Source organism: Rhinolophus ferrumequinum, chromosome X, assembly GCF_004115265.2.
Source record: "Rhinolophus ferrumequinum isolate MPI-CBG mRhiFer1 chromosome X, mRhiFer1_v1.p, whole genome shotgun sequence".
Lineage (NCBI taxonomy): Eukaryota > Metazoa > Chordata > Mammalia > Chiroptera > Rhinolophidae > Rhinolophus > Rhinolophus ferrumequinum.
Genome location: NC_046284.1, coordinates 101544068 through 101556150, shown reverse-complemented (window position 1 = coordinate 101556150; position 12083 = coordinate 101544068). Strand labels below are relative to the sequence as shown.

General features: G+C 39.1%; 1 protein-coding gene across 12 annotated transcripts in view; it reads right to left on the bottom strand.

The window, feature by feature from the left end:
- DMD (dystrophin) overlaps window positions 1-12083 on the bottom strand; it is a 2143628-nt gene that overhangs the window by 28994 nt on the left and 2102551 nt on the right. For all 12 annotated transcript variants that reach the window (XM_033109718.1, XM_033109734.1, XM_033109713.1 and 9 more), the window contains 2 exons: window positions 6341-6584; window positions 5351-5474 (listed from right to left, as the gene is read on the bottom strand). In XM_033109718.1, coding sequence (XP_032965609.1) covers window positions 5351-5474; window positions 6341-6584 — 368 coding nt within the window. The remainder of the gene's footprint in view (window positions 1-5350; window positions 5475-6340; window positions 6585-12083) is intronic.

The following is a 12083-nucleotide window of genomic DNA, read 5'->3' as shown; positions in this document are numbered from 1 at the left end:
GAAGGTAAAGGGAGAAAATGTGGGAAATGACTTTGTGTAGTTTCCTAAATTGGAAGAGAGATTCTGGAGGTTGATCATGATTTCAGATTAGGTTACGTTTTTATGCATGGTTTTATCCAGAAGACACTCAACAGAGAGGTCTGGCAATTTGGATTTATGGTCATCAACATAGCAGAAGCCAAGGAATAGAAGGAGTGCCCAGGGAGAGTGAAGGGGACAGAGCGAGAATCTCAGGAAAGCCTTCAGGTGATGACTGAGAAAGATACAACATCACCTATGTGGCAATTGGGTATCAAATATTTCACTTGAATCCAATTATGAGTTCTCAAGCAGGCAAATCCAAACTGAGGAACGTTCTACAAAACAACTGGTCAGTCTCACCTCTTCTAGAATGTTAGTGTCACGAAAAAATGTAGAGAGGCTGGGGAATCATTCTAGACTAAAGGAGACTAAAGAGACATGGTAAGTAAATACAAAGCATGACCCTTTGTTGGATCCTGAATGAAAAAAGGTCAAAAGCTATCAAGAAATTAGTGGCAGAATTGGGGCTCTTTGAATTTAAATTATACATTAGATAACAGTATTGTATCAGTGCCAATTTCCCGAGTGTGATCATTCTATTGTAGTTATGTAAGAGAATATCTTTCACCTTGGATACATGTTGAAGGACTTAGGGGTAAAGTGTCATTATGTAGGAAACATAATCCTTAAATGGGTCAGTGAAAAACAAATCCACAAACTATACACACACATAAATAAAATATGCAACATAAATATATATATATATATATACAGTATAAAGATGTTAACAAGATATACATAGATGTGACTATAAATAAATAAAGTAAAATGTGGCAAAATGTTGAATTAAGTGCAATTCTGCCATAAATTTGAAATTGTTCCAAATCAGAAGCTAGAGAGACATACGGAGTTGTTAGGAATTTACAGGCTCCTGCGTATGTAGCTCATGAAAGCCAAAAAAACTTAACTTAGTTAATTTCTATTTCTTTGTCTTTTCCAATAGAATGTAAGCTTCCATTAGGACACTCTGCCAGTTAAAAATAAAATGTATAAACACACATGGTACACAGAGACTTACCAGTGATAAGTACTTCGTGGTTTGAGGAAGCACTCCACTCCTCAAAACACCTAGTATGACTTCACCCATACTTCATTTTACAAATGTCACTGGGATTGTATGTTTAAAGAATGCAACTCTCTCTCCAGAATACGGTTCAGCAAATCCCAGCCTTTTCACATCTCAGACTGTCAAAGACGAGGAATACACACTGTGCTTATTTAAATACCTGTGTGCATTCTTCAAGGAGATGGTCAGGTTTTTCTTCTTAAATGAAATTGGCTTATACATTGGAAAAAAAATCTCCTTTGAATTCAGTCTTTTTTTTCAGAGAACAAACTTAACAACAGAGCCTGTCCAATTTATATCAACAAGATATCTCTTAGCCTATCTCAGCCACTGGAATACAGCATTTCTGTCCTTGCATCCAGTTCTGCCATAATTCTCTCTCCCCCACAAACCACCGGGACCACAGCCTGATGTGTATGTACTTTACTTTGGGTGCTATGATGGGCACTCTCCCTCTTTGCCAGTGTTGATGGGCCTCAATAATTAATGCTTCTAAGCACTCAGGGCCCTGAATCTCACTGCTAAAATATGCGACTCAGCGTCATGCTTCGCTTACTTGAAAAAGAAAGGAAAAACCCTGCAGTAGGAAACAGCAGAAGTACTGAAAGTCAGTTGTTTGGGGGAATTCACAGACTTTTCAAAAGCATATGATAGTTTTTCGTATGCCGAGTGATCTTTTGCAGTCCCGACAGTGCATTAGCTATATTCAGATCTCACGTGGAGAAAGAATCTGATGCAGGGATTGCCCTAAATTACTGAGGTGTGTGTGGTAAAGTCAGGAAAACAATGACAACCTTTTCTCTCCCTTCACAGAGGAACCGAAACCTGGCTTTTCTACAAGGTTTGACATCTCTGGAGGCTATACCTCTGCCCATGGCTCACGGTTCTTGAAGTTCATCAGATTTGCTTCCACCACATTCTCTCCCTCCTCAGAAATGCTCATCTCCTCAGCGCCCTCATCCACCTTCCTTAGTATCTATCTTGATTCATAAGGACCTCACCACCATGTTGGCAAGCCCCGCAACCCTGGCCTTATCAACCCCAGGAACCGTACCCCTCACTGACCTCCGTGTACAATCTTCAACAGCTCACTGGGAAGCTACATCTTCGATGTAGGCATTGCTTGAAAGTAGTATTTTAACTTCCATGATGCCCAACTTTCGGATTTTCCTAATCTCCCACCATGAACCTCATTCACAGCCTTGCCCCTTCCTTTTTATCCTGTCAGTTTTGGGTAGGCATTTGGCCTCTCTATAGTCTACCCTCATGGAAGATCTTAAGTATAAAATGAACTCCTCAACACACCATGATGCCGGGCTACAGAGCTTTAAGCGTGAGGGCTCAAGGAGTCCCAGGTCTCTTTCTTTCTGTGAGGTAAGATCAGGAGGGCCAAGCAGAAACAGGTTGAGGACCCAGGGAAAAAGGAAGCATAGAGCATAGGGCTGACTCATGTTGAGCCTTAAGAGAGAAGGAGAAATAAAGAAGATGGACCAAAGATTTGCGGCCTTCATAAAACCACCTACTGTCTAGCTTAGCACAGTGGGAAAAACCAATAAGCACATGGCTGGCAACCTCTGTCATGGCCACTTCCAGTGTAGGTTCATTACCACTGCAAAATGCTCTACTCCTTTTGACCTTCTTTTATCATTTATGCCTCATGAACTCCCGTTTGCTTAGAGCCGAGCGCTAGGCAGAAAACACTACTGAAGACTGGCAGACACCAGACCACGGTGACCATTTCCTCAATAGTCATCTTTTACCTAAGCCCTCAGTGTTACTTGGTAATGTTCCAAACATGTCTTGACTTTCCTTAAGCTGCACTCATTTTCAAGATTACCTGGTCTTTTATTTCACTGAAAAGACAGATTTTCCAACTTCCCTTCTCTTAGCTAAAAATGCTTTCTCAGAAGTGGCTAATGCGTTTCCAATAATCCAATGTAATTGATTTTCGCTGTGATTTATTTTCACTTCCCTGGAACTCTTTTCAACACTTGACCTGTTGCCCACATCTTCCTTGGACCTATCCCTGTTCCCCACTGCTTCACCACCACATCATCCACATGGAGGTCTTCCCCAAGGCACTGCATCCAAGCACCTTTGTTATATACCGTAGTTCCCCGAAAATAAGACCTAGCTGGACAATCAGCTCTAATATGTCTTTTGGAGCAAAATTTAATATAAGACCCGGTCTTATTTTACTACAACATAAGACCGGGTCTTTATAATGTAATATAATACAATATAATATAAAATATAATACACAACCTTATTTTACTATAATATAAGACCCGGCCTTATATTAATTTTTCCTCCTAAAGATGCACTAGAGCTGATTGTCCAGGTAGGTCTTATTTTCACTGAAACACGGTATTAGGTTGGTGCAAAAGTAGCTGTGGTTTAAAAGGTTAAAAAATTGCAAGAACCGCAGTTACTTTTGTACCAACCTAGTATCTCATCTCCAGCACGTCAGCTATCAATTCTGTGGAGTTCACTCTCCAATCTCTTCAGCGTGCCGTTTCACACCAGTTACAGACCTGTATTTTAACTTCCTTCTGGACATGACTTAGACCTGCCAGTTCCTGAAACACAGTATGGTCACAGTCAAAAGGATCATTGTCTTCTTCCGACCAAATCCTCTCCCTTCATTTCTTTTCCTCACATTTTGTCAGTCAGTCCCCCGGGCCTGGATACACTAGTTTCAAATAAGAGTCTCACAGTCATCGCCTCCCATCCCATCACTGATCTCCCTCAAGCTTAGGCCCTCAGAACTCCTATAACTTCTCCTAACTGGGCTTTCTACCTATAAAAGTTTTACTTTGGGCCAGATACAGCTGCCAGAATGTATCTTTTTCAGATAGTTCTTACTTGGTATATGATTGATAGTGGTCCCCTGACACTGACCAAAATGAGTCGGACCAACACTCCCATCAGTATAACGTGACCTGAAGCTTCCTCTGCAGCTTTATTTCCCCCACCTCCTGGCTGGGCCCTATCTTTCTATTAACTGGACCATTGTCTCTTTCCCATCTTTGGCCCCAGGGCCTCATGTTTACATCTTCGGTTATGTATTCCTTCCTCAAAGCATAGTTGGTTCCTACTCCATCCTTTGGAACTCTGCACAAATATCAATTCAAAGCCTTCTCCAGTCTCCAGAAATGAATGAAACTATAATACCACACTGCCTTCTTCTTAAAAATTGAATGGCTGGCCCTTTGAGGGCTAAGACTATGTCCCTCATCTTTGTATCTCTAATAACACATTTCTGACAATGCCTTGTCCAGAACTGATATTAGATAATTTAGCTGTTGATTTGGACCTCTGAGCAAACAATTCACCATTTCTAGACCTTAAGAGATAATAATTATGCTAAGTGAAATAAGTCAGACAGAGAAACACAAATACCACATGATCTCACTTATATGTGGAATCTAAAGAAAAGAATAAATGAATGAACTAATCAGAAACAGTCTCACAGACATAGAGGAAAATCTGAGGGGTGCTAGATGGGAGGGGGGTGGGGATAAGGGGGAAGGTGAGGGGATTAGAAAGCACAGTCAGTAACCACAAGATGGCCACGGGGATACGAAAGGCAGTTTGAGGAATGTAATCAATAATGTTGTAAAGATTTTGTAGGGTATCCGATGGACACTTTTGTCCCATTTCAGAGTCCATCTCAGGGATGATGTAGATGCCTGATCACTCACTGTACACCTGAAGCTGAAGCTGAACAATAATGAATGTCAACTACAATTTTATATATATATATATTTCCAGGAAGTGGCTGTACAGCATAAGGAATAGAGACAGTGGAAATGTAATGGCTGTGTGCGACGTCAGAGGGGTAGTGGATGGGGGTGGGGGGTTGTCACTATGTGCAGGATATAAATGATAACTGTCTATCACATTGTTTTGTACACCTGAAACTAATAAAAAAAATCTGTACACATTTTTGGGGGCACCCTCTGTGTATAATATACACATTACGTATGTACGTATGTATGCACCTATATACACAGATACACACATTATGTGTTTGTGTGTGTATGTATAGGTATAATTTTGTAAATAGGGGTAGAATTAGAATTATCTCCCATTTTACAGATGGGGAAACTAAGGCTCACAGAAATAAAGCAAGTTTTTTTGGTCAAAAAAAAAAAGAGAGAGCGATAACAAAATCCAGGAGGCGCTAAGACAGACACTTACCCATGGATTCTGAAGTTTGACTGCCAACCACCCGGAGCAGCATAGGCTGACTGCTGTCTGACCTCTGAAGAGAGGTAGAAGGAGAGGAGACCGTTGTACCATTCACTTTGGCCTCTGCCTGGGGCTAAGGCATCCAGAAGAAAACAAGATTATTATTCTTCATAGTAAACACTCAAATATATAAGTATAAAGCTATTCTATAGACACTCAGGACTCAGAAATTATGAACTTTCCTACTTAGAAACCTCCCAAAGATTGTTAAATTTGAAAAATTTCACTATTGATGAGAACCACAGATATTGTCTTTGTATTTGCATTGTGCCCTCTTATATGTTTGGGAAACAAATTACAGCTGCAGTGGAGTAAGATATATAAAATCATTAGACCAAATAACTGAAAGATTTAGGTCATGTGGGATGGTGAAACCATGTGGGACCACAAAAACATAGCGGAGAATTCATATTTTTGCGAAGTATTAAGCAGCAAGATGGAAAGAACATATCTCAAAATTTAAAATTCCCAGAAAGCCAGGACCATGGGCAGGTAGGGCAGGGCCTACGACAACGCAAGGTTTTCAATGGATGTTTGAAAAATTACATTTTAGGGATTAGAAAAAGAAAAGAAAAAAGAGAAAAAAAAGGTTACCAGAAAATAAGACTAATTGCAAAAAAGAGAGTTCCATTCTAAGAGGTAAAAGTTTCCCTTTTAGAAAACGAATGGAAACCTTCTGATACATTTTAAAGATGAATTTTGAATCAGTCCAATACAAAATATTTGTGTAGGAAACAATGTTGAACAACTATTAGTAAACACACTAGTTTTCCTACTCATAGCCTTTGTTATGTAGACTTTGCTAGGCTAGGCACATACGAGATACTCAACAAATTGATGCTTGTTGCACCTCTAAAAAGGACTCTGCGTTTTGTTTAGTTGTGTTGAAGGGAAAAATGAATTGTTATAAATGTCCCGTGGTAGAGATGTGGGCCTCACTTGCTCCAGCAGCTGCCTGAGCCTGTGTAACTGGGACTCCAGCTGTTTATTGTGGTCTTCCAGGATTTGCATCCTGGCTTCTAGGCGGCCTTTGTGTTGACGCAGTAGCTTTGCCTCAGCAATGAGCTCAGCATCCCGGGGACTCTGGGGAGAGGTGGGCATCATTTCAGGAGGGGACGGCAGTGGAGACAGGCCTTTGTGTTCATGCTGCTGCTTTAGACGATCATATTCTGCTTGCAGATTTCTGTTGGCATCCAAGAAGTAAAAAAAAAAAAGCAAAAAAGAAAAAAGAAAAAAAGAAGAGAAATCAAAGTAAGTTGAATGTCAATGTTCTTCACCAGATTTCATATAAAATGGCAGAGAGATGACCACCACCAGACACAATAGCAAGCAAAAGAGAGGCACTTAATGAATGGCTTTTATGATGACGATTAGCAGTGCTACAAAAACAAAATAAAATTGGAAGTGTCTGCCCGGCGTGGGAGGGGAGATGCTTTTCAACCTTTTATTTTACACTAAAAGCCTTATGAATGCTATGTTCAGATAAGTAAGCAGCAAAGGATTTCATCATTTTGTGAATACTTCTTTATAATGCCATGAGGTTACAATTTTTATACCTCTAACACTGGTTTGCTTAAAAAAATCATCAAATATTTTCAACATCAATGTATACAGGAACATAGTAAGAGTGTACCCGTGTGTACCCAGCACAGTGCTTTAATTAATATATGTAACATTTGCCATATTTTCTCCAACAGTTTTTGGAAGACACAAAATAATGACAGTTGAAGCTGAAGCTCCCCCACGTACCCTGCTCAATACCACCATCCTCACCATCACCCCCAAGGAGATAATACCATCCTGAATTCCAGGTCCACAACACCGTATCCACAAATATTACGTTGAACTTAATAAAGATGCTGATATTCGGCTGTTTTTTAACCAACAAAATAGCTGTTTCATGTAATTCAATCCAATAGCATTATTTTGCACGTTCTTAACTTTATGTTTAAGAACTTGATGTTTAAGTATGTACATACCATTCGAGTAGCTTTTTTTGCCTTCAACACCATTTTGGAGATTTATCTGTGCTGATACATAATGGTTCATGATTTTAAGTGCGCTAAGGTATTATTTTGCTGCTTGAATATGCCAACAACATTCTCCTGTCAGTAGACATTTTAAGTTTCCAACTTTTCACAATTACAAAGATGCAATGAACTTCCTTCTACCTGTCTTCTTGGGTACCTGTTTAAAAGATCCTGTATAGAACACATCTAGATGTGGAATTGTTGGGTTCTAACAACATCTTTAACATTGCTACATATCACCAAATTGCTCTCCTAAGTGGTTTTACCAATTTGCTCTCCTAAAGGTAGTGAACAAAGTTTTCCGTTAGGCCACATCTTCACCAAACACTTGGTGTTACTCGAATCTGCTGAATCTGATGGGTACATTTTAATTTGCACATCCCTCATTACTGGTGAGGCTGAATTTTTGTGTTAATTGGCTTTTCATGTTTCCTTTACTCATCTCCCCACTGGACTGCCTTGTTCTTATTCAAGTTCTGGATATATTCTCGGTACTTAATTCTTTGCCAGCTACATTCACAACAAATATTATCTCCTACCTGTATCTTAGTGTCGCTTACCTTTACCTTGGTTCATGGCATCCTGTTGTACAAAAAACTTACATTTTAATGTCCTCCTCCATGTTTGCTGCTTTTTATGTTTTGCTTAAGAAACTCTTCCCGACACTTACATTTTAAAGTTTAAAATTTTTGTTCTTCACATTTAGAACTTTAATTTACCCAGAATCTTTTGTGTTGGGTATCAACATATCTACTTTTACTTTCCCCCATAGCTAACTTATTAAGTCAGCCTCATTCATTGTTTAGTTCTTTCCCCCTGCTGATTTCTAGTGGTACCTCAGCAATACATCAAGTGTCCATAAATACGTAAGTATGTTTCTGACCTCTCTATTCTATGCCATTGGTTTCTTTGTATGCTCCCTCCCTGTTCAGATGCCTCAACACAGCTTTAAATACACTGGTGTCTGGTAGGTCTTCCCACATTGTTCTGCCTTAACATTGTCTCGGCTCTTCTGATCCCTTTCATCTTGCCCATGATTTTAGTGTCACATTTTCCTATGAAACTTTGTGGCGAAATTTGGGCTTGGAATTACATCGAATTTATCGATGAAAATGGTAAGAAAAGACTTCATGTTATCCAGGAATGTGGTGAAGCTCTTCACTTCTTCGAGCCTCATTTCATGTGCATTATTAATGTGTAATTTACTGTGCTTTTTCATCTAGCTTTTCAGGTTGAATGCTTAAATCATTTAATTTTATTATTTTTAAGGAGGGCGCAGCTCACAGTGGCTCATGCGGGGATTGAACCGGCAACCTTGGTGCTACCAGCACCGTGCTCTAACTGACTGCGCTAACCGGCCACCCTCTTAAATCATTTATTTTTTATTTTTATCTTTTTTAAGACATTTAGGGTTATAGATTTCCTTCTTGCTTTAGAATTACTGATAATACTATTTGATACTCGGTGACTGATTAGAAGAAGTCTTTGATTTCTTCCAGTTACAATACCAAAAGATGATGGCAGATTTCTGTTGTTCACACGTGATATTTCATCAAGTGAGAGAAATTCCTATCCACAAATGTGGGAGATCTATACCTATGAGAAAAGACATGAGATTCAAGTGAGGCAAGGAGAGTTTTCCCATTGTCCAGTTTGAGAGTAAGATAATCTCATGACCAGGTTTCCTGTTAGGGAAATATTTTCTGTCGTTCCACACCTGGAATGAATGTTCCACAGGGGACAGCATGTCTTCCACATTGCTCAGATTCTGAATGCTGGATCTCCACATTGAAGAAGAAATAAAATCCAATCTATTCTTTTTTTTTTTTTTTGAACTCTACCCTGTACTTAACATTACAAGTTTTCTAGGAATTTAAAGTCATGCAGGAAATCAATATATGATCTTTTTTGTCTACAGGAATATAATCTCCTATCTGTCTTGATTGAAATCAATCTGCTACATCTTCAAGAATAGTTGTGTGTATACTTTGTTTCATAGCAATCTGCTTTAACAAAGCAGTAATAAGAAGAGATTGATCAAAATAAGTTTACCCTCAGCCAGATTCTGCACAACGGTCCTCTGGGTGTGAACCATTGCATGTAGTCATCCACATGAATTAAATCAAATTTTTGGACCTCTTCACTGACAATCATCTAAATGTTTTTGTGAACTTGAAGCAGCATCCAATGTTCACAAAGTTTCACTTGATAAGAACTACCTTCTATTTTTTCCCCCCTTGTAGTAGTCACTAAAAGAAATCCACCTTCATTGAAATGTCCCAACTGGTAACATTTTTTTATGTAGAATCCTATTCAGGATACTTCTTTCTACCAGAGTGGGTCATCCACAATGTTCTTTTTGAAAACACTGTTGTACTATTCTAAAAACAAACGATGACTATCTTGCCACCTATTTTTCACAAAGGTACTGACATTTTCTAGAAAGGTCTTCCTTGGTATCTTGATCCTCTGGGTTTAGTTGTCCACAGAGCTCTCCTTTAATCAGTTCTTTACAAGTGACTTTGTTCAGAAAACATGATTTAGTATATACAACACATTACATTTCTGTTTTTATGTTTTCCAGTGACAAACAGAAAAGGTCATTTGAATCAGCCAGGGCTTCCCAGAGCTGAGTTGTAAAGAATACCAATTGCTCCTAAGCAGAGCCTTTCTTCCCTTCCCAGATGTTTGAAATTTCTCTTGGGAGACCATTTCCTTAAAACCTCACATTCTTCTTCAGTTCTGGAAGATTTTCAGCTACTATAGCTTCACACATTGCTTCTTTGCCATTTCCTCCATTTTTCTGAAACTCTATTAGGTATATTTTAGAGCCTTGTGGTCAATTCCCCATCTCTTTTCATTGCTCATTTATATGTCTTATCATTTTCTCTTAGTGCTATGTATAGTCAAGTCCTCAGACTCATCTTTTAATTCACTTATCTTCTCTGATTGGGTCAAGTCTAGAATTTATCCTCTCTATGGAGTTTAGTAGCTTCATTGATGATAGTTTTTATTTCCAAAGATGCTTTGTTCAGATCCATCTGTTTCTTAGCTTCTTGTTATTTTTTAATAAATGGTGTTTCCGTATTTATGTTTTGAGCATCCTAACTGTACTCACTAGCAATCCTTGGTATACTCTTCTGTCATTTTACTTTCATCTAGGCTTAATTCATCTTTTAATGATCAGTTTGGAGGGATTATCTCACCCCTTTCTGTGTCTTGGATTTTGGTTTGAAGACACATTAAATAATGCAGTGTGTGTATTTTCCTCTCCTGCTAAACTCACCTTATCTCCATAAAGTGGTTTTGTGGCTGTTCCCATCTACCACTCAAAGGCCTCTAGTCTAGTCTATGAGAGCTAGATCTTACACTGGTAGTTTGCAGCTCCCACAGTGAAGCGAGTGTAATTATCGCAAATTCCATCACCAGGCAGCATGGCTCAGGTGCTGGTATCAAGGTTCTGATGTTCTTCCCGGCTGCACTCCTCACCTCTGCTCCAGGCTCTACACATGAGGTCCATGGCTGCATCTAAGCTGTGGTCTCCTGCAGCAGTCCAAATTGCTCTTTTTGCCAATTTCCTTTCCAGTGTAAGTGTGCACATGGATGTGTCCCTCTATGTGTGTTTTTGCAGGGCCCTGATCTCAAATGGCTGACTCTGGGTCCCCACCTTGTGAAGAGAATTGTCATCTCTGTTATTATAGCAGGAGCTGTAAGCCCCACTATGCCCCACACACTGCTCACTATGCCCTGAGGTGTTTGTGGTTTTTTTTTTCCATTTGTGGTCCATGGAGATGTGCATCTTGTTTTAAAGCCCAGCTATGTCTCTTCCGTTTTTGTTTCACCCTATGTATTATCTACCATTGGATCAATGGTAGGAGCAGAGGAAGATGTCTTAAGGCAAGAGCTAATGTTATCTTAATCAGAAGGCGACGAGGACACATTGATTTTGTGGATGTATGATCGAGGTTCCCTCAGTATTTATTCAAACTAAATTCAGCAGCACAGGATTAAATGAGCCAAACAAGTGCCTTTCTCTTAAATATGTGACATACATAAGCCTTCTATTAAGCTCAATAACAAACTTGATTCTGAGGGTCTAGTTTTTCCCTCCCAAATCTCTGAGGCAGGACAAGCTGTCATGCCAAAGGTTTGAAAAGCCAGAAATAGCTCAAAAAAGGTATCTTGGCCAGAAACCAAGTAAAATACAAAGTTCTTTGATTTGAGTCTAAATTCTCCTTTAAAGATATTTACAAATTTCCATGAAGATTATTAAGACAATTGACATTCAAGGAGTTGAATTAGAGATAACTTTTAATAAATGTTTCCTAATAAATATGGTCATGGTTACAGAGCTGTCTTAGGGCATATTTTTGTCAGGGGCTCGGAAATAAAGCCACTTAGCCCTTACGCCATTTTCTTCAATTTAAAAACATCTATGCCAACACCTTTAAATGTATATCATAATGACAGTTTTTGGATGCAGTATTTATAAAGCACATAGGGGGCATCATTCCCAGAAAAGATCAATGAGACTCTGACCACTGTTCCAAGGTAAGTTGTTTTAAAGCTTACCCACAAATACACAATTTACTCATTTTAGCAGTTGGCTGTCAATTTATGTTATTACTGGTATACATTTTGCTTTCCTTGAA